Here is a 24,251-nt window from a genome sequence, read left to right as displayed (position 1 = left end):
TATTTCATAAATTTTATCTCACTAATCCTCCTAAAAACACTTTGAGGGAGACAGTGATGGAATCCTCTCCATTTCATGGTTGAGAGGCCAAGCAAACCTCTTTAACTGTCACCAACTCACCATGATGTTGGAAGACTTCCAACTCCCTGGGGCCATGGTTTTGTCATCTATGAAATAAAGGGATTTGGCTAGGAGAATGTTTGAGGTCCCTGCTATTTTATCATTCTAAGAGTCTAAAAATATGAAAGAAGATTCCAAGCATAAAAGAAGAAAATTTTACTCATGCAGTCTTCATAAGTGAGTCAGTGGGAATATCCTTTTAAAGGGAGATTCCTCTCATGTAACAGCCACCACAGGGTAAGTGAACAGCTGTCCCATAATGGACTGTGTGGGAGAGGAACTCCTTAAAAATTCAGTGGAGCTAAGTCCAAGTACATAATTATAATATTTTAAATTCATGACCAAAACATTTGAGGGGGGAAATACCACAATAAGAAGACAGGCCTCAAGGAGAGATACATGATAAATTCAGTGAGATGACCCTTCAGTCACAGAGACAGTGGGCAGTGAAGACAGTGTAACAAGGTTGCAAAAACACTGTGATGTTGAAAGTGTCTGGGAAGGCAGCAAATGGAACTGGGATATCAGCTAGAAGACACAGACTTTAAAACTGTCAGGTAATTTTAACTTAGTAGAAATAGAATTTATAAGGTTATAGCACATGGAAAACAGAAGCAAAGAGCAGGATAAACGGCTGAATTAGGATTGGTAAAAGGGCTTAACTATCTCCGTGATCTTGAGTAAGGTTCTTCCCCCATCTAAGCCCTCCAATTTCCTGACTTCTCTATAATGGAAGGGGTTGACTCAAAGTTGTTTCCTGCTGACTCAAAACCTCCTTTGATCTTCTTAAAGATGATACTATCAACAGGCCTCAAAAGCTTCCCTCATCTATATCTTATTTCTTTCTTTCACCCTCCATATAATTTATTATTCCATTCCTGCTTTCCTCAAATAATGTCCTCTATGGTTCTCCTGGCCTCACATTTTTCCTCCACCAGGGAAATTTTGCAGATGACACTCAGATCAATGCTCTGAAAAAATGATTCATACCAAGTTGTCCCCCCAACTCTGTTCAAAAATCAAGTCTGAATCTTGCTCCCATGCAGTGGTCATACTTGGCAAATATATTTCCTGAGAGTGACTCAAAATGGACCCTCCTCTGCATGGTTCAGTGGAAAAAGAAATGGTCTGGAAATCAAGCAGCAATGAATCCAAATCCAGGTACTTCCATTACTAGCTGGATGACCACAGGCAAATGACCTAATCTAAGCCTATATTAAATGGCCACGGGCAGCCCTGATGTTACACAGGTGCCTTCTATTTGCCCTTTCTGCTGTCATTATTTTTTATATCATTACGTCCCTATTTTAATCTACTGCCCAATTTTATACCCAGTAGTCTTGTCTAAGGGCAGATCATCTGTTCTGTGGAATAAAGCCCACTGACTTCAGCACCTAAATTTTAGGAAAAGTACCTGTTACTCTGAGAACACTTTTTTGTATAATTTCTAGATTTATCGTTTCAGCTCCAGATGGCTGAGGATACTGAAGGTCTGGCTTCTATCCAGATCTAGGATAGAAGAGCCATAAACTCATTATGGCCTGGCAATATCTGTACTTGATATGCTCCAATCCTCACCCAGAATAATGCAGAAAAGTACAGAGATGGTGTTTATATGACTTCTGAACCAAATTGTAAAGGAGGTAGGAAGAGCCATGCAAGACGAAAAGACATGACACTGGGAAGCAGAAAGACAATATGAACGGGCTTTAGTTTGACTTTTCTGGGGCCCAGTTCATTTTTGACTTACACATTTCCACTCAGTTTGGAAAACACCCATTTTATGCCTACTGTATCCAAATACGTCTTTTAATTTGGAGTTTAGTTATGATAAATGCCAATGGTTTTAGTTATGATGGAGAATTTTACAGATGACTTATGACTGTATTCCAGAAAATGAAGTAATGTTAAGACAATGACATAATAAGAAAAGCAGTTTTCTTTAATCTCTGGTTTCATCCTTTCTTACTACACATTTACTACAGATAAAAGTATATTCTTAGGGCATAAAAAAACACCTCCCAGTTCCCCAGAGCTTTAAAAATCTTGGCATGGTCCTTCTGCTACTACCATCGTCATCCCTGAGTGCAGTTCTAAGATCCCTAAATTCCTCTATGCTACTGAATATTCTCATGCTCCCTCTGCCTACAGCCCAGCTATACCTGGAACCCTGAGAATGAATTCTTGCACATATTCTAAAGAAGCAAGATAAGGAGTGGTTAGACCTACATAGAAACCTTAGGCAACTGACCCTAGGATTTTCTTCCTAACAGACTGGAGGACCTAAAGCACCTATCATTTTGAGTGTGCTTCAAGGTTCTTCTTTAATTTAACAGCTACCCACTTCTAATTTAAGGTTGGTATTTCTTAGGTCATTACCTACCTTGTTATGCACATGACAATCGCTACTATAATGGCAATCTGTACAGCTCCAATAATGGCTGCAATAAGAACATGAGTGAGCTTTTGCCTACTTGGCACAACATAGAGAATACTAAAGTCCGTCTTTTCACAGTGCTGTCCAGTGTAACCAGATTCACATCTGAAAGAGGGGGAGGGGAGAAAGATTCCTATGAGAATTGTAAATTTCAATAATCCTAGGTTTTAAAATTAAAAACAAATAAAAGAATGATAAATTTATCCTGAAAAACCACTGCCATTTGCCTATTTCTTTAAACCCTATTCAATATGTCCATTTCACATAGTGCTTCTTTTATCCATCATTACAGCACATTAGTTTTAAAGTCACTGAATGGTCTTTATTATCTTCATTAAAAAAATAGTACTTAATAGTACATTCAAGTAGCTGTAATATAGCTAACATCTATTCCTCACTCTAAGACACATCAGTCATCTTCCATTTTTCACAATCATGAATGAGGTATGGCAAACATTTGTTGTGCGCATTTCTATATTTAGTGTTATTCCTTAGGCTAGGTACTTGAAATGGGATGGCTGAATAAATAGGTATAAACATTTACAGTTCTCTGAACATAGCACCAAATTATATTCAACACACTTTCAGCATACATTAAATATACATTAAATATAATCATTTAAGATGTAAGGGGAAAGAAAAATAGGTTATTAATGACAGAAACAGAACCAAGTAGGTGCTAATCTTAGAAATCATCTGAATTCCAAGTAAAAGTAAATAAAAAGGCAACAACATCAGCTGATGATAATAATTTGACAGGGGGAAACATTTAAGATATTTAACAGAAATTTCACATGTTTTAGCTGACAGAAGTGTAATGTATAAATTAGCCAGCCTTCAGTTAGACCTGATTAATAAAACCTCTGAAATGTAAGGGTAGTGTAGTTATTTACATCCCACACTTCATTTAAAAAAAAAAAAAAAAAAAGATTTTTTTAATTGAGCACACATAAAGAAACCTGGAAGTAGGAAAATAAGCCAGGGGTGATGTGAGTCCTCTAATCCCCATGCCTGAGGTTCATTTACAGTTGCCAGAAAGTTTCACATTGAGTTCTAAGTTTACTAGCGGACAAAAAAAAAAAAAAAAAAGTAGTAAGATAGATTTACAGACCATGGAATGTAATTGAGAGCCCAGAAATATACCCATACATCTATGGTCAACTGATTTTTTTTTTTAAGATTTATTTATTTATTTGACAGAGAAAGTGAGAGAGTACAAGCAGGCAGAGCAGCAGAGGGCGAGGGAGAAGCAGGCTCCCCACTGAGCAGGGAGCCTGATGCAGGGCTCAATTCCAGGACCCTGGGATCATGACCTGAGCCCAAGGCAGACGCTTAACGACTGAGCCACCCAGGAGCCCCCCTAGTCAACTGACTTTTAACAAGGGTGCGAAGACCACTCAATGAGAAAAAATAATCTCATCAACAAAAGCGGCTGGGACTACTGGACATCCACATGTGAAAGAATGAAGTTGGGCCTTTTCTTCACAACATACACAAAAAAAATAATTCAAAATGGATCACAGACCTAAATGTAAGAGCTATAACTATAAAACTCTTAGGGAAAAAAGAAGTAAATTCTCATGACCTGGATTAGGCAGTGATTTCTTAGATAGGATACCAAAGCACAAGCAACAAAACAGTTTAACTGGACTAAATCAAAATTAAAATCTTTTGTGTTTAAGGACACTATCAAGAAACTGAAAAGGTGGGACGCCTGGGTGGCTCAGTTGGTTAAGCAGCTGCCTTCGGCTCAGGTCATGATCCCAGCGTCCTGGGATCGAGTCCCACATCGGGCTCCTTGCTCGTCAGGGAGCCTGCTTCTCCCTCTGCCTCTGCCTGCCATTCTGTCTGCCTGCGCTCGCTCTCTCTCCCTCTCTCTCTCTGACAAAATAAATAAATAAAATCTAAAAAAAAAAAAAAAAAGAAACTGAAAAGGTAACCAGGAGAACAGGAGAACATTTTTGCAAATTATCTGGTTAGAGACTTGTATCTATAATACATTAAAAAAACTATTACAAACTCATTAATAAAAAGAAGAAAAAATTACAAGATGGGCAAATCATTACAATGATCTGAATAGACTTTTTTTTCCAAACAAGATATACATATGGCAAATAAGCCCATGAAAAGATAGCAACATCATAAGTCATCATGGAAACGCAAATCAAAATCACAATAAGATACCGCTCTATACCCACTAGAATGGCTAGAATCAAAAAGTCAGATAATATCTGTTGGCAAAGATAGTGTAGGGAATGAAAAATGGCCGACGCACTTTTGAGAAAAATCTGGCAGTCCTCAAAAGTTAAACCCAGAGTTACCATTTGGCCCAACAATTCCGTTCCAAGACACTTCCCCAACTGAAAGCAACACAAGTCCACACAAAAACTTGCAAAAAATGATACAGGACAACATTGTTCATTAATAGCCAAAAAATGGAAACGACCCAAATATTCATCAATTGGTAAGCAGATCACAAAACATGGTCTTAAGGAATAAAGCACGGACACACTACAACATGGATAAACCTTGAAAACATGATGTTAGGTGAAAGAAGACACAGAAGACCACGTTCTACAAGTCCACTTAAATGAAACGTCCAGAACAGGCAGATCGATAGAGACAAAATAGATTAGTGATTGTCTAAAACTGAGGGGAACAGGGAGATTTGGGAGTAATAGTTACAGGACACAGAGTTTCTTCTGGAGGTGATGAACTGTTCTAAAACTGACTGTGGTGACTGCAAAACTGAAAAAAAATACTAAATACTAAAAACCACTGGTTTAAAAAAAAAAAAAAAGAAGAAGAAGAGGGGCACCTGGGTGGCTCTGTCAGTTAGGCATCTGCCTTTCTGTTCACATCCTGACCCTGAAGTCCTAGGATCGAGCTCCATGTAGGCTTCCCTACTCAGAAGGAAATCTGCTTCTCCCGCTCCCTGGTTCTCTCCCTGCTCACACACACACACACACACACACACACACACACACACACACACACTCTCTCTCTCTCTCATATAAATTAATAAAATCTTTAAAAAAGAATGAAAAAGAAAATGAAAACAAGAAACTGGAAAAATCATTAACATAAAACACAATCTCCACAAAATAAAATCAAACCAGTTGTTCAAAACAACCACAGTGACTATCATTAGTAGATTCAAGGGGATTTTGTCTCATTGGTCCTGATTTAAAGAGGGAACTTTCTGATACAGAGAACATCAACCTCAATAATATAGCTGTAATAAATTCAAAAATATAATGAAATCCTACAGGATTTTTAAAATAATGCCTTTTGTGGTAGGCTAATGGTGAAAAGTCAAAGCTCAATAAAATAAAAACAGCTCCATGGGGAGCTGTAACAGTGTCCTGGATATGAAGTTCTCTGACAGTTTAGCTTAATCCAAAGATTAAAATCAGAATATCAGAAAGAATGTATAAGCCATATATTATTCAGGCAATCTTCTTCGGGTATTATTTTCTGCAACTGACTTTTGGGTTATACTCTCCAAATACCTGAAGTAATGACTTCTAGGTTATTACTACTTCTTCCGTTACTGATTAAAGACAGATCCAGGCATTTGGTCCTCTAACCCTCTACTCTTTCATGCCACACACTGTCCATAGTCACCTCATTCACTACCATGCCTCATGGGCTGATTCATCCACTCACCCATTTACTGAGCTTCTGACATGTGCCAAGTACTGTAGTGGGTATTTGGGATACATCAGTGAGCAAAACGAATGAAGACCCCTGATCTGGTTAACCTCTAACTGGGGGAGGGAGGGTCCATAAACATTGATAAGTAAATTAAATGGTATTCTTAGAGGTTGACGGGACTACACAAAGAGAGACAGGAGAGTTAGTAAAGGGAAATGATGAGTGCCAGTTATAGGCCAAGAAGGGAGGGTTGCAATTTTAAACAAGATGGAAGGGTAGTCTTCGTTAAGAAGGTGACATGTGAGCGAAGACATGAAAGGGTTGAGAAAGACTGCCATGTGGACAATAGGAAGGAGAACACAGAACACAGCAAAGGAAGAGTCTGTGCAAAGACCCTGAGGAGGAAGCACGAGACATGGCGTGTCCAAGAATAGCAAGTGTGGGGGCGCCTGGGTGGCTCATTTGTGAAGCATCTGCCTTTGGCTCAGGTCATGATCCCAGAGTCCTGGGATCGAGCCCCACGTTGGGCTCCCTGCTCAGTGGAGAGTCTGCTTCTCCCTCGTCCTCTGCCTGCCCTTGCCCCTCCCTCCCCAAAACCCCACCCTGTTCATGCTCGCTCTCTTCCTCAAATAAATAAATAAATATTAAAAAGAATAGCAAGTGTGACTGGCGTGGAGCAGCAAGCCGAAGGGAAGAAGGGGACCAAGACAGAGAGGTGAAGTGGCCATGACGTATAGGGCTTCTGCACTTGGTGACAGGAAGGAGCCACTAGGAACTTTTCAGCAGAGATATGACATGAACTGACTTTCATTTGAAAAGTCTCCATTCAGCTGCTGTGTTGAGAATGAGCTGTAGGATACAATCCGGGAGGCTGTTGTAGTAATGCCAGGGAGAAAAAAATGGTGACCTAGACTAGGAATAGCAGTGGCAATCGTGAGAAGAACTCAAATTCTGGATATATTCTAAACAGAGATAATAGGATTTCTCAACTGACTTGGTACGGAGTATGAGAGAGAGAGAAGTCAAAGATGTATCAGAGGTATTTTATTTAAGCAAAGGAAAAGGGGGAGTTGACATCAACAGAGATGAAGAAGGCTGCAGGTAGAGCAGGTTTAGGGGAGGGAAGGCAGTGAATGAAGAACGAACACTGGAGGTAGAAATAGAACCTGGGGTGAGAGATGGCATGGAGTACCCCTTTATTGGAGAAGGTGAGCCTCATGTGGATGGAGAGCCAGGGGACCTACGGTTCCGAATCAAAGTTGTCAAACACCCAATATTCGAAAGGAGAGGAGATGATTTATACACAAATGTGACAATCTCACTAGTGGAGTCTCTGCTGGGCTTTGATATGGATATTACTCACTTGGATGGCCACAAGGTACATATTTCCCGGGATAAGATCACCAGACCAGGAGCCAAGCTATGGAAGAAAGGAGAAGGGCTCCCCAACTTTGACAACAACAACATCAAGGGCTCTTTGATAATCACTTTTGATGTGGATTTTCCAAAAGAACAATTAACAGAGGAAGCAAGAGAAGGCATCAAACAGCTACTGAACCAAGGATCAGTGCAGAAGGTATACAATGGACTGCAAGGGTATTAAGAGTGAATAAAATTGGACTTTGTTTAAAAAAAAAAAAAAAAAAGGAGATCATCTTGGGTCCTGCTGAAATTGATGAGTCAAGACGTCCATGCAAAAACGTCAAGGAAGGAGAGTCTATGAGTCTATGAATCTATGAGTCTCAAGTTGAGGAGAGAGGTCTGGGACTTATGTAAAGTAGGAATCATCAGCCTATGTCATGAAAAGCCTTAAGGCTGGATGGCATCACTAACGAGGAAGACCAGAACTAGACTTCGGTGCATTCCAACACTGAGAGAGGTCAGGGAGCAAACAGGAACCAGCCAAGAAGATGCAAAAGAATGGCCAGCGAGACAGCAGAAAACAGAGAGAGAATGAAATCCCTGGAGCCAAGTGACGAATGCATATCACCCAGGCGGGAGCAATCAACCGTATCAAATGCTACTGGTTGTTGAAAAGCTTACTCCGGTGGATTCAAGAGAGACGGAAAGTGAGGAGGTGGAGACAGAGTGTAGGCAACTAACTCTTTTACGTTCTACAAAGAAAAGAAATGGGATGGTTGCTGGTAGGACAGTGAGGGGTTTCCCCAGGACAGAAGAAATGAAAATATAAATTTATAATTATACATAAAAAAAAGAATATATATAATATAAATACATATAAATTACATATTACATATATTACATATTAAATACATAAGAATATATGGAACACAGAAAAGGGGGGAGTATTTCTGGGAGGTGAGAGTAAAAAGTCTATGAGTTCTCTTCATATTGCTTCAGTGTTCTCAGTGAACTCAGAAACAAGATGGTCAGCTAAGGATGAGGGGGGTACTGACAATCTGAAGAGAAGGGTGACCGTAGAAAGCTGTCATCTAGGACAGAAGGAGAATGAATGGACTGCAGGTCAGAAGGCCAACTTGGCAGCCTGTAGGCCCCGCTTCGAGTATAAATGTCAGGGAGACGCCTTAACCGGGTGGTGTGCTTTTCAACAATTGCCATGTGGGCCGTTCGGCTGTATGTGTATACAGCAGGCAGGAAGGCATGAATCAGGATTAGAGTTTTGTCAAGTGAGTATGATAAAGCAAGAGAGGAACTACCATGGCCAGCCACGGAGTTTAAGATGAATAAGGAGGGGATGAAGACATGCAAGGGGCGAGGGACACAGGTGCCATGATCGATAAACTGGAGGCCTAGAGGCATGGAAGCTAGTCTGGGTAGGAGCTGCGAGGGATATGCTAGGGTAGAATCCCGCACATATGCCTCTGACCCGCATCTGTCACCTGAATTCTCAAACCAATATATATCCCGCAGCCTACTAGACACCTATAAGTGGATCCCCCACAGGCACTCAAGACCAAGCATACTACACTGAACATCATTTCCCCCCAAAGCTCCTCCCTCTTCCCATTCCCTTTCTCCACTCAATTCTGCCTCAGCCAGAAACCCAGGGGACACTCTTGACTCCTCCTTCCCACGACCCTCCATCAGCTCCCCCACAAACCCAATTGGTCACCAAAACCTAGGGGTTGAATCACCGTATCTTCTCTCTGCAATTCATCTGCCGAACTCAGTGAAACTCTAACTCCTCTCCTTAGTTCAGGTTCTCACTCCTTACTGACATTCAGTCTCCTGATCCATTTTCCACAAAACCACCAGAATAGCTTTCGAATCTGATCACAATTTCCTTAACTAAAATCCTTAAGTGCCTTCTTACTACCTTTCAAATAAAGGGCAAGCTCCTGGGGTGGCACAAATGTTCCTGTGTAAGACCTGCCCCTCTTCTCACCATGTTCTTCGCTCTCCTCGGGCTGAAATTCCTTGTCCGAAGTCCCAAATCATCTCGTGTATATCTATCTATGTATGGCAGCATTTTTCATATTATATTTTAACTGCTTTATTATTAGTCTCTTCTACCAAACGGTGGGTTTTTTGGAAGCCAAGATCCCTGGGTCCCTGTCATACTTGAATTTGAGACCCAAGGGCCAGGAAGAATTTGCTACAAAGTAAGTAATAAGTAAACAAACAAATTAATGGTGGGATAATGCTAGAAAATTCTAACCTAACAATAGGACTGTGGCTAACGGTTGTTCATCCCTGCCTGCTTCCTGCTACCCAAACACATCCACCTACTAGTCGAAGCACACGTGATGTTATGGCCTGATTCTTGCAGACTTTGTAAATGCTGAGACAAAGAAAAAGATCTACTTGCTTTTTAGGAGTTACAAGAGTGCAGAAAAGAGATTCTCTGGCATTTAAAAAACATCTCTAGTCTGGAGAAGAAGGAAAAATTGATCATCATTACATGGCATTCAAAAAATAGTTACTAAGTAGCTAATGGGCCAGGCCCCACCCTAGACACTGGGAAGACAGGGTTAGCAAAACAGAATCCCTAACCAAACAACACTTACAACCTCCTAACATTAACTGCTATTTATTAAATGTATACCAAAGACCAGATATTGTGCTAAGCACTTTGCATATATTATCTCACTTAGTTTTAGCAACAATTTAAATTTAGCAACAATTTTAGGAGGTAGGTATTATTATTACAATTTTAGAAATAAGAAAATGAGGCTTAAACATTTAAGTAACTTCTGAAGGACACAGACAAGAACTGGCCCATCTGGTGGACCTGCTCCCAAAGCCTTTAACAGCTTATACCATTCAATCATCTCACTGTCAATTACTGGAAAAGTAAATGCTGCAAAGTGACCTGGTATCACTTCACTAACAGGACATCCACCTCTCTCATCCTTCACTCTTAGGTATCCTGAAAGATGCCCTATCCTAAGAGAACACCATGATCTGAACTTCTATCAAGATATGCATGCACGTGGGACAGATATGAGGACTCCCCCAAATGATTTTGTTTTAAAATTGGCCTGCTCCCCTCTGTACAGCTGTGTTTCCTTAATGTTCAAGAAAGGAGAGGTGGGAGCAGAGCGATAGCTCCACTGAAGTCAAGGGGCACTTTTGATAAAGAAAAAGTCAAAAACTTAATAAAGAATTGTTTAATCATTAACAGTGTATAGTATTTTTGTTTTATTTTTTAAGCAGGAGGAGAGGAGGAAGATGAAAAAGCCAGGAGAAGTGAGCTAAGGGTAGAGGGACCGGGAGACCTGATTTCAAACAGCTTTCTTTCACTTTCTGGAGAGAAAGATCCACTGGCTTCTAGGTTGACAGAACAAAAGAAAAGTATAGTATTTTTTCATGTTTTGATGTTAAGACTAAGAAAGAGAAAAAAGGATTCTGGCCCAACTGCAGGAGGCAGGAGTGAGCAGAATGACAACAAGCTCCCCTCGTCTGTGGAAACATTAGCCGGCTAAGGAGACCGACAGGAGGTAGAGGATAAGCTCGCAGCAGCAGCAAGAAGGGCTACCAGCAAACAGACACAGAACAGCAAAAAGCATTACGATCATTAGGCTGAGAGTCAGGAAATCTGAGATCTAGTTTTGCTGCTGCTGACCTTGAACAAGTCACAGAACCTCTCCAGCATCAGACAGTTGAAGATTTACACCTTTCCCATTTCCAATTCTCTCCTCACACCTGGTTCCACATCCCCATTTCCTTATTTTTAGAAATCTATTTTAGTGTTATGTTTTATTTGAGTTACATGTTCTCTGTTCTTAACACATTCTTTAGTCCCTAAATCACCTTGTGACAGATTGCCTGAACCAAAATAGTGCTGGAATATGGCATATTTTTATATGAAAAAAATGTATTAAAAATGTTAAGTCCACAATCTTAAAACCCTAATACGACATCTGGTTTTGATTTTGCATACTATACTTATCAGTGCTTTCCAAATGATGCCACTAATTTATTTTTTGATTGAAGTGCAAATAACTATTACCCTTTGGTAATATTTAATCCGTAATTCATTGCTTTCTACAGAGCAGTGACTGAAGGAAAAAATTCCTCACCTCTGACCTGGAGGTGTTCACCTACCTACAAGAAGCCTTCTGAGTCGAATAGATGAATTCACACCTCCCGTGGATGCAGTAACCATTGAGGTTTTCAGGGCAGGGCATGTGGTTTCCAATATACACATCTTCTCTTTGATCACTAGCGTCTTAAAAGAACATAAACCAGGTCAATAAACAGTGAAAAGCAAACTGAAAAATAGGGACTTTTCAAAGGTTCTGACAACAAATAAATTTGCAGGGTAATTTGGAAAAGAAATTACCAGAAACCCAGATTGGGGGCTGAGTAAGAACCGAGATCTCATTCTGACATAAACAAAGCAGTCTGTTTAGAGTCAAAGTATTTAAAAATAGTTGCAGGATATAACCACCCTGAGCTACTATTGTTTACAAACAATCTGCCCCCCCAAAACATAAACATCTTGGCTAAAGAAATAAATGCTACCTCTATAAGAAAGTTCATCTCTATGACCAAGAGATAGTATATTACAGCACTGGCCTTTGGAGACTTAACTCTAATTCACCTGGGGACTATGAAATTGAAGCCAAAAAGAATGGAATGGCAGAGAGGAAGTTATGGGACTCTGAAATTTTAGGGTGAAAGGTTTATTTCTGGAATGAAAACTATTAAGCATATTGATTTTTTTCTTTCAAATGAAAATATATTTGCTGTTTTTTAAATCTGGTTTTTCTTTTTATATGTTTTTGCATAAAAAAGTCAAATGACACAGAGAACAAATAGAATTTTAAATCACCTGAAACCCAAAGAGAACCATTATAACCATGCTGATACACATCTGTTCAGACTTAGGTACACTGATTGGAACTGAACTGAGTTGAATGAAGAAAATGGGAGTCTGATAAGTAATTTCAACGTCAGAAATGGGAAGAGAGGGTGCCTGGGTGGATCGGCTGGTTGAGCATCTGACTCAATTTTGGCTCAGGTCATGATCTCAGGGTCTTGACAGTGAGCCCCATGTAGGGCTCTGGGCTGGGGGTGGAGACTGCTTGGGATTCTCTTTCTCCCTTTCCCTCAGCCCCTCCCTCCCACCTTCTCTTCCCTCTTTAAAAAAAAAAAAAAAAAAAAAAAAGAAAAGAAAGGGGAAGAAAATCAGGAAAGAAAGATAAAAAAAGCAGGAAAGATGGAAGCATGAGGACCCAGTCTTCAAAATTAATTTCATGCATTCATTCTCTCTTATCCTCTCTTCCCCGCAAACCCTCAGTCTCTGTCTCTCATGTACTTGCATAAGCACATACTCATCCACATACCCACACATTCTGCAATGGATTTTTAAACTTTTTCGGGGGGGTGGGAGGGCATATTCATTAATACATTCATCCTCAGCTCTACGAACTCAAGAGTCCCCAACGTTTATAGGCCTGTCCTTATGTAGGAAAAATCCCCAGGTTCCTATCAGTTTCTCAAAGTTCTAGCTTAAATTCTGTGCATTATTAGCTATGTGACCTTGAGTATACCACCCTAAGACTGAGATTTCATAACTGTAAAGTCAGGATCGTAACAGAACCTGTACTTCCTGTAGTTTTGAGAGGCTTATAGGGAGATCAGGTCGTCCCTGATAAGACCAAACTGATGTCATTTTAGCCTCAAAATTTATGTATTTACATTGTATTAATTTAGGGCTATAAAGAAAACTGAACCAGAAGTCGAGAAATTCAACATGTAAATTCTCAATTTTAAGGTACCTCTGCTTTTTGTGACTGCGGTCAAATAACATTGTCTAAGGCAGCTGAGTAAGATCAGCATTGTCTGACATAATATAAGACATGCGTAATTTTTTATTTTCTAGTAGTCATATTTTTTAAAAGTAAAAAGAAATAGGTAAACTGATTTTAATCACATATTTAATCTAATACATCAAATAAGTATCATTTCAATATATAATCAATATAAAAAACTGTGATTCTTTTTACACACATTGTCTTAAATAAGTCTTTAAAATCTGGTGAGCTCTTAACACAGCACATCTCAATTCCAACTAGCCATGTTTCGAGTACTCAATATCTACCATGTAAGACAGCACAGTATAGATGATTATTCATTTATCATTTATTATTACCTTCCATATTCCAGACACTGTGCTAGGTGCTGGGAACAGAAAAATATCCTATCCTCAAAGGGCTCATAAAGTCTCTTCCAGCTCCCAAACTACAATTCTGCCACAGCAGAAGAAATCACACCCTACTTCAGGGCGGCTATCATCCTAAGCACCCACTTCTCTACTACAATACTCATGGTATTGTCTTAGAACCGTTTGGGTTTTTAAACTCGGTGTGTACCATGAGACTGTGGGCTCCTTAAGAATCTAGACATTTTTATTATTCATTTCTGTATAACTCCTAACACTTAGAACATAGTACTTTTCTTGCTATGGTTTCAAATTAAAAGTGCTATTCTACATTTGCGATCAACCCATAAGTGACTTGAGGAATGCAACGGTCTCCCACAGCACTCATCATCCTGCAACTTCTCAGAACATGGTATTTTCATGGTGTATTATACAACAAAGTACATAATAATGGGACTACAGAGACTGAGGTTATGCACCAACTATAATAATAAGATCTTATAGTCCGTATAATAATGGTACTGTATAGGTCTATAGAGGCTGTGGTAATGTACTAATTGACCATAAGAAAGTCCTATAAACAGCAGGAGATTTCGAGAATGATGCAGAACTGAAGGCTATCAGAGAATCCAGCTACATCACAGCAATAAGAGAAAGTTAACTAAATCCAAAACAGGGTTTTGAAAAATGAGTAAACAAAGTATAGCACCAGTAACATTTACTGAATGAATTAATGAAGGAATGTGGTATCAGGCTCTAGGCAAAGCAAAGCCACCTAAAAACATGGACATGTGTGAATGTGGATAGCTCAGTTGGTAAAAACATGGACATGTCCAGTAGACTGAAGTCTGTGGTTGTCACAGAATTCAAATGAAGCATTCTGGGGGCGCCTGGGTGGCTCAGTGGGTTAAGCCTCTGCCTTCGGCTCAGGTCATGATCTCAGGGTCCTGGGATGGAGCCCTGCATCAGGCTCTCTGCTCAGTGGGGAGCCTGCTTCCCCCCAAACCTTGCCGATTGCTCTGCCTACTTGTGATCTCTCTCTCTCTCTCTGTCAAATAAATAAATAAAATCTTAAAAAAAAAAAAAAGGCTTTAAAAAAAATTAAGCATTCTGCTCAATGCTGGCTCTAGTCATTCCATTATTCTTACATACTATTTTTGTGCCCAACCATACGCTCAGCTAAGCTACAGAAGATATAAAGAAAAAGTATACACGGTCCCTGCCTCTAAGAAGCTTATAATCAATTCAGGGAATCAACATCCACACACAAAAAAACTGAAAAACACAACAGAAGAACCCACAAGAGAGTCAACAATTAAATGTAAAAGAAGGTTTTATAATAGGGGATGCTATGGGAAGTTCAAGCTTAAAGGAGAACTCATTGTAAGTGATATCACTCAGGGAAGGATTCACAGAAAGGGCAGGACTTAAGTTATCTCTCAAAGCATATACAGATTTATTCAGATAGAAGAAGAGTGGAAACCAAAAGGAAGCTAGTGGAACCAAAAGGAAGAAGAAGAGTGGAAACCAAAAGGAATGCACACAGCATTCTCAATAAGAACAAGAAACAGATGAACCTGAGCAAGAGCTGGATATTCAAACTGGGGAAGGGTATAAGTCAAAATTGGGAAAATGAGCTGAAATCAGATTATGGAAAAACAGGAACTCCAGGTGAGAAATGTTTTCTTAAAGATTGATTGATTGATTTGAGTAGGGGTAGAAAAAGGAGAGAATCTCATACAGACTCCCCACTAAGCATGGAGCCAGACACAGAGCTTGATCTCACAATACTGAGATCATACCTGACCTGAAGCCAAGAGTCAGATGCTCAACCAACTAGGTCGCCCAAGTGCCCCCAAAAATGTTTTCTTAATCATATGGATAAGGAAGACACCGAAGGCCTCCTAGCTGGACAGTAATACAATGAGAGTGGTTGCCAAGACCTGGTGGTTAGGGGGAATAGGGAGTAACTGCTAATGGGTGTGAGGTTTCTTTTGGGGTAATGAAAAGGGCCTAAAATTTGATTCTGATATGATGCTTGAACAATCCTAAATATACTTAAAAATTAAATTGAGGGTGCCTGGCTAACCCAGCCAGTAGAGCATGAAACTCTTGGTCTCAGGGCAATGAGTTCCAAGTCATGTTTGGTGTAGAGATTACTTTTAATTTTTTTTTTAAGATTTTATTTATTTATTGGACAGAGAGAGAGAGAGCAAGACAACAAAAGCAGGGGGAATACCAGAGGAACCAGGACCCTGAGATCGTAACCTGAGCCAAAGGCAGATAGTTAACTGACTGAACCACCCAGGTGCCTCTTTTTTTAATTTTAAAAAATTGAATTGCACACTTTAAACAGGTGAACTTGAGAGTATGTAAATTGTGTCTCAAAAAGCTGTTAAAAAATTTAACTGGTTAACAGCATGCAAGATAAAGAGGTAAGGGAACTAGGAAGATCAGGTGACCAATTAGAAAGTTACTACATAATCCAAACTATGGCAACGAAAAGCTAAGCTAGAGCTTAGCATTGGGAATAAATATTAGAGAAAAAATAAATACAGCTTGAAGATGTTTTGAAATGAGCTCTCCAAAACTCAAAGCTAGAAGGGCTGTTGAGGGCCATCTGGTCTGATGAAGGAATCCCTTTAGCTACAACCCAGAAATCCTGTTTCTAATTTACCACTTTCGAAGGTGAAGAACTCAACAGAATTAATTCCAATATTATCAAATGTTCCTTATGTTGAATGAAATCTCTCCTTATCTGTTGATTTCCCTGTATCTGTTTACCCCATAAATCCCACCCAACAATTTTTTTTCTGAAGGTCAAACTTCCCCAGTTCCATTTTTTAGATACTTTGCAACAACCACCTTTACAAACATTGCTCAGCACTAACCCCTTCAATGTACTTTAGGCATCTAGCAAACAGAACTATCCTTTGAAGATACTTTTAATACAGAATTATACAAAATGACTCTTCTCCAAGGAAAATATGCATGAATTCAAAGAAAATATGGTCAATAAACACACGAAAGATACTCAACATCACTAATCATTAGGCAAATGCAAATCAAAAACCGTAACATAGCACTCCACATCCATGAGGATGACTACTATCCCAAAACAAAACAAAACAAAACAAAATATTTAAGTGTTGGCAAGCATGCAAAGAAATTAGAACTTCTGAGCACTGCTGATGAAAATGTATGATATAGCCGCTATGGAAAACAGTATGGTGGTTCCTCAAAAAATTAAAAATACAATTATCATATGATCCAGCAATTCCATTTGTGGGGATATATGCAAAAGAACTGAAAGTAGAGTCTCAAAGAGATAGCTATATACTCATATTCACAGCAACATTCATAACGGCTAAAAGGTGGAAGCCAACACAAGTGTCCATCAATGAATGAATGGATAAACAAGATGCAGTACATACATCTGATGCAACATTATTTAACCTCAAGAAAGACATTCTGACTTTCTTTTTTAAGATTGATTTTATTTTATTTATTTATTTATTTATTTATTTACTTATTTATTTATTTATTTATTTGAAGCAGGGAAGCTCAAGTAGGGGAAGCAACAGGCAGAGCGAGAGGGAGAAGCAGGTTCCCTGCTGAGCAGAGAGCCTGACATGGGGCTCGATACCAGGATGCCGGGGATGGTAACCTGAGCCGAAGGCAGGGGCTTAACAACTGAGCCACCCAGGCCCCCCGGACATTCTGACTTATGCCACAATACAGATTAACCTCCAGGACATTATGTTCACTGAAATAAGCCAGTCACGAAAAGACAAACACTGTAGGATTCCACTGGGAGGAGGTACTTAGAGTAGCCAAAATTATAGAAACAAAAAGAATGATAGTTACAGGGTTGAGAGGAAGGGTAAGTGGGAAGCTACTGTTCATTGGGTATAGCTCCCATTTTACAAGATGAAAGAGTTTTAGGAGCACCCTGGGTGGCTCAGTCATATAAGCAAGCATCTGACTCTTGCTTTGTGCTCAGGTCGTGACCTCAGTGTAATGGGATCGAGCTCCACATGCAGCTCCACACTCAGCGGTGAGTCTGCTTACAGATTCTCTCTCTTCCTCTGCCTCTGCTCCTCCCTCCATGTGCATGTATTTTCTCTCTCTCAACTGAATGAATAAATCTTTAATTAAAAAAAAAAAGATGAAAGAGCTCTAGAAATGAATGGTCGTGGTTGCACAACATCATGAATGCATTTAATACTACTGAGCTATGCACTTAAAATGGTTAAAATGGCAAATTTTGTTATATACATTTCACCAAAATAAAAAAAAATTTGAAAAAGAAAAATGACTCTAAATATGAGCCTAATGACAGGAGGTTCAGTAGAAAAATGTAGTAAAGCTGAGTTCAAATTTAGACCTCTAGGGGCGCCTAGGTGGCTCAGTGGATTAAGCCTCTGCTTTCGGCTCAGGTCATGGTCTCAGGTCCTGGAATCCAGCTCCATATCCGCTCTCGGCTCAGCAGGGAGCCTGCTTTCCCCTCTGTCTCTCTGCCTCCCTCTCTGCCTACTTGTGATCACTCTCTGTGTCAAATAAATAAATAAAATCTTTAAAAAAAATTTTAGACCTTTGACTAGAGTTATCCAAAAGTATTTACTAAGCACCTATTATGTTCCAGACAATACATACAAATATATGAAACTAGAGCTTAAGATTAAGCTCTAAATTAAGTCTAGAGAACAAAGGTTCACCAAGGTGACAGCCAAAAGTACATTAAAGTTCTGAAGGAAAGTAAGGGAAAAAAGCAAGCAAGAGGGCAGAAGAGAATTCTGGAATAGCTATGATACAGAAAAAGAGCACCAGGGCTTAGAGTCAGAAAAGCCTGCATTCTAGTCCTTGCTCTGCTATTCTACATGAGCCACAAATTTGTAGTTTCAGCTTCTTCATCTGCAAAAGGAGGATAACATGGTTTTAATAAGGATCAAATACTAACACAAATATGTGAAAGCAGCTGACACACGGAAGGGCACACGAGCAATAACAACTGAATGGATGAATAGCCATGAACCACATTAACCATAACCTAGATATAGGTAGACTCACCAATGGTGAGACCTTAGACCACAGCCCGGTACCAACAATGAAAACAGAAAACAAAAGTATCAACAGTCACCACAGTAACATCAAGTGATATATCCAGTGAAAGTGGATATATATATCCAAGTCAAAAATCCAGTGATATAGCATTTCATAATCAGAGTAATCCTAGGCAGTAGATATTAGCATCCCCGCTATATAAATATGATCACTGAGGCTCTGCGAAAGCAGGCCACACAGCCTTTAAGTGTAGACCAAGTCTGATTCCATAGAGCAAGCTCTGAACCATCCCACTATTATCTCACCACACTACCCTAGGAGATGTGTAGGAAATGGACAAAAGCAGAAAGTCCAAGCACCTGCTCTCTGGACCACTAAGTAAATTAGATTAACTTCAAAAAGGAAAAGGAAAAAGGCTTTAAGACATCAGGAAGCACAGGTTCAGAAACCACAGCAGTGATGTAGTCTCGCACAGCAAGAACTGGACACAGAATGGTCTTCTCCAAACAATGCCCTCAGGCAAGTGGTGACAGGCTCCATGAACAGCTGCAAGTGCTCGTCTCTGAACAATGTCTGTGTGTGTGAGATATAAAGAGAACACTCGGTCACCCAGTGGTTCCTTCCACCCACAGAGGCATTCAGAAACAAACCTACCACCAGCGGCAGTGTTTTCAAATACAAAGGAGAGTATGGTTCTAAGCAATGATGTTATAAGAAAATCCAGCACCAGATGGCCTATCTGCAAAGGCATGTCCCACTGGAGGGCTGTCCTGGTCCATCAATGCACAACCCAAATAAAGCACAAGGAGTTGCTATTAACAACCAAGACACGCACCTGCTAGGTCATTTGCTGAGGCCACAACAACCACATCAACACTGTACCAGGAACTCTCGGGCTCATTTCTACAGATCCCTACAGTTAAAACATTTAATATATTCTTTCTTGTTTCCCCTATACTACCCTGCACCCCAAGCCTCGTCACAAACATATCCCTCCATACATCGTTCCCTAACCCCAGTCTCCTCAGACCCCATCAAAGGTATAAAGGTAGGCATAAAAGCCTACCTACCCTCCAAAACCTCCCAACTCATTCCTAAAACCCCTATTTTCCATACAAACCCTAACTTCTCCTTTCCTAGTCTTTCCAACACAGCCCAGTGAAACACGTTTTCTGATGTGAATAAACTCATCCACCTCCTCAACCATCCCCTTAGGAAGTACTCCTTTCGTTTCCCTGATAGACCAAGATCACATTACTTCCTACATCCCTTTTCCTTCCACTTTCCCTGGTCACCTCCAGATCATATTCCACTGTCCTCTCCCAACGACCTTCATCTCTTAGGGGTCTGCACCATCCACCCAGGCGGCCTGCTCAAAGTCCTCCCCATGACTCTCTGCAGCACACACTCTCAGATTTTCCACAAGATTTTAGCAACTGGCTCAGTTTTACCATTCAACGAGGGGACTTTATCAAGACCGTTTTAAAAAGGGCACATCAAAAGAGCTGTATTAAGATGTGCAAACGGGAGTCACCAAGAAATGGGAAAAATAATACCAATATCTCAGTATCTCTGGTATCCCTGGTCAGCAGGAGGACAGAAGACTATTGAGAAGATGAGGCCAAAGATGGGATGAGGGCTGGGGGTGAAGTGAACCTCAGGAATGAAGCAAGAGAGTCTTGGAAGTAAAAAAGGTGTTATGGTTAGATGTTAGGCTGTAGGAAAATATCCTTTGGATAGAAGTGGTCATGTCGAAATGTCACATGCAACAAAGGAACTTCCTGGGCAGATGGGAATGTTAAAAGAGACTCCAATAAAATTCATGGGGTGTATTCATTTTTCAAAACTGATACCTTAACATTCATGTAGCTCCCTGAATGGAAATTAGACCTCAAAAAAAAAACAAAAACAAAAACAACAACAACAAAAAAACCCAAACCAACCTGTAAAATAAGAATAATAATAATCAAGTGGGTAGTGGTATATAGACAAAATAAGAATGACAGAATGCTGGAAACTGCTGAAGGTAACTTAGGGTTCATTATACTATTCTGTTTATATATGAGTGAAATTTTCTACAATCAAGTTTTTAAAATGTCTCATACCCATCTCCCACATCCCTCATGTTCAACCATCATACCCTGCATGGCTTCAACATCTACAACACAGCTTCCAACACTGCAATTTCAGTATTTACCAGAGTTTTCCCAATAGCCCAAAAAAGCACCAATTCAGCCACCATGCTGGACAGTCAAATGTTCCATTTCATGAGCACTATTCTCCAAGAGCTCAACTTTAAAAAATCTTCCGTACTAAGCACTATCTTCCAATTTGTCCAGCTTCGTGCTGGTGCTGTGTTGCTGCTTTTCACTTTGCAGCCTCCATCCCTAGATGCCTGCCTGCCTACCTAGTCTTGGTTGTGTACTGGGGACACAAAAATGTACTAAAGGCCTCCTACAATTGATTGTGAGGACAAAAAATAGAAGCAAATGGGGGGGGGATACAAAATAGTTACATTTTGACCTCTACTACCCACTACTACAACATTTCTCAACTCTTTCACAATCTGGATTTCATATTTATAACTCTAGAGAAACTCCTTCTTCCGAGATAACCAATGATTCCCTTGTCTTCAGAGTCAATGCTTGTCCTCTGATACCTTTATGTGACCTCTCCATATTGGCTTCTGTGCCACTGCAGCCTTCTAGGTTTTCTCTGGAACCTGTTTCTGCTTCATCCTAAGCCTCCTCTCCTTTGTAGTAACTGTACCGTATAACAGAACTTTCTGCCACTCTTGATATGTTCTATGTCTGTGTTTTCCAGTACAGTAGCCACTGGCCACGTGTGGCTATTTAAATTTAAGTTAATTGAAATGAAATTAAAGGTTTGGTTTCTCAGTCATCCTAGCCCTATCTCAAGAGTGCAAGAGTCGGGGCGCCTGGGTGGCTCAGTGGTTAAAGCCTCTGCCTTCGGCTCAGGTCATGATCCCAGGGTCCTGGGATCGAGCCTCACATCGGGCTCTCTGCTCAGCAGAGAGCCTGCCTCCTCCTCCTCTCTCTCTCTGCCTGCCTTTCTGCCTACTTGTGATCTGTCTGTCAAATAAATAAAAAATCTTTAAAAAAAAAAAAAAGTGCAAGAGTCTAAACAATGAAGCTCTATTATCTTACTCATCCTCAGGACTTCACTTATCTATCACCTCAATCTCCAAAGATTGCAAATTTATGCTAAATAAAGCCATCCGCAGAGTTCCACAAGCAACTCAAACTCCAAAATTACTCACCTCCACCATCAACTTCTCCCTTACCTTACCTCAAACATATTTCCCCTCCCAACATCCTTAGTTTTATAAATAGAAACCATCATCCAAGTCATCTGAACTCTCTATCCCTCTAATCTGAGCCAAAATCTATTCCCTTTGAATCTACCTAACAGATCTCCCATCTCCAGTCCAATATATATAATAATAAGCACCATCTTCCTGACAGGTACCGTTCATTCAACTGGTTAACTTTGCAGCCTTATCTTTTTCAAAGCTATTAATGATTCTCCACTGCCTACAAATAAAGTTTAAATTTCCTAGGACAACATAGCTTTTAAGACACCTCTTCCGTTAGTTCTTCATATCCTCACAATTTTCCACCAAGTAGTAATCTCCTTTTCTGAATTCCCATTGCACTTTTAACCACATTTATAACAATAACAAATTTTTACTTTGTTAGAGGGTTATATTCATTTCTTACTAAACCAAAGGCTCCTTAAAGATGGATGTCATGTATTTGTTATCTTTCTACCCACTAACAGGGTCTGATGAAACGAAGACTATAAAGTAGGCACATAATAAATTAGATCTACTGATTATGATAATTTCATTTGAGTTATAGGTCAATTCTTACGTATAAAGAATTTTCAGTATCTCAAAAGTGGCCTAGGCACTAAATTATCGCTCTAGTTTTATCAAAGGCAGACAAGTATTTAGGGTATACACAATTCCCCAAATTACCTTAAATATGAGTTCCTACCTACTGAAAAATAGCCTTCATATTCTGGTCATGTACTAACAGTACAGAGAATAAAACTACAGCTGATGTATTATGTCTCCTATGGGAATACAGGAGATTTTCTATTTTAAAAATAGCACTTGTATCAACATAGAAAATTGATACTTCAGGAGCTCATGGGATATAAATGATTCAGGTGTGATAGGATTCCAGTGAAGAAAATAACAAATTCTTCAATGATAATAACAATTATTTATTAAGCACTTAAGAGTATGTCCAATACTGTTCTAAGTGCTTGACATGTATTATTTAATTTTTTAAAGATTAATTATTTATTTGAGAGAGAGAGAGAGAGAAAGAATAAACATGCAAGGAGGGGCAGGGGCAGAGGGAGAGTGAGAGAATCTTCAAGCAGACTCCCCACTGAGCACGGGGCCCAACTTGGTGCTTGATCTCACCACCCATAAGATCATGACCTGAGGCTAAACCAAGAGTCGGACATTTAACTGACTGAGCTCCTAAGAGCCCCTATATTATTTACTTTTTATAAAACTATGAGATAGGTACTATTATTATTCTCATTTTACATATTTTTTTAGAAATTAGGCATAAAAGGTAGATCACACATCTAAAAACAATTCTCCATTAGTATAACCTAACAAATGGGTAGAAGATGCATGTGTGAAAGAGCAATTATATTTAAGTCTCAAACTAGGAGTCCCATGATCTAGACCTGCTTCAATTCACTAGAGAGAGCCTCATAAAGCCTCAATGTTCCCCTTGGTCCTTAGGCCTCAGAGTAGTTTAAGAATCATATTAAATCAAAGAGGACTGGAGTTAATGTCAAGATACCTGGAATCCAATCCCTGCTGCTCTTTTACTACATATAAGACCCTGTACCAATAAATCCTACAGTTTATTTGAGTTTCATCCATTCTTTTGACAAGTATGGAGCACCTAAGTATGTGCCAAACATTCTGCCAAGAGTTAGGAATACAAAAGTGAACATGACAGATGCAGACACAGTCTCCTGTCCTCACAAAACTCAGAGCCTAAAGGGGGATACAGATGAGTAAAAAAGACAATTATAATTAAAGTAGGTTAAGTGTTTGCATAGGAGAGCATATAGATACACACCTAATCTAGACTTAGGGTCAAGGATTACTTCCCAAAGGGAAATGACTAAGGGAAAAGCTAAGACTGAAAGGATTTATATTAGTTAGAGAAAAGTTCCAGGCAGAGGGAATAAGGATCAAAGACCTGTGCACAGAGGGCAAGCATTAATAGTATATTCTAAAGAAGTAAAGAGGATTTTAAAAGCAAAGATGAGGGATCTTTCAGTGTAATTTCTTACAACTACATGTGAATCTGCAATATTTCAATA

General features: G+C 39.6%; 1 protein-coding gene across 2 annotated transcripts in view; it reads right to left on the bottom strand.

Annotated features, from left to right (window-relative positions):
• Positions 1-24,251, bottom strand: part of LOC111145808 (transmembrane protein with EGF like and two follistatin like domains 1) — an 85,700-nt gene that overhangs the window by 2,079 nt on the left and 59,370 nt on the right. For both annotated transcript variants that reach the window (XM_022501051.1, XM_022501052.1), the window contains exons 8-9: positions 11,744-11,867; positions 2,504-2,662 (exon numbers count right to left, since the gene is read on the bottom strand). In XM_022501051.1, coding sequence (XP_022356759.1) covers positions 2,504-2,662; positions 11,744-11,867 — 283 coding nt within the window. The remainder of the gene's footprint in view (positions 1-2,503; positions 2,663-11,743; positions 11,868-24,251) is intronic.

The sequence above is a fragment of the Enhydra lutris genome, unplaced genomic scaffold, assembly GCF_002288905.1.
Source record: "Enhydra lutris kenyoni isolate GAN:26980312 unplaced genomic scaffold, ASM228890v2 scaffoldscaffold13, whole genome shotgun sequence".
Classification (NCBI taxonomy): domain Eukaryota; kingdom Metazoa; phylum Chordata; class Mammalia; order Carnivora; family Mustelidae; genus Enhydra; species Enhydra lutris.
Note: the sequence above shows the minus strand (reverse complement) of the source record. Positions and strands in the feature narration are given on the sequence as shown.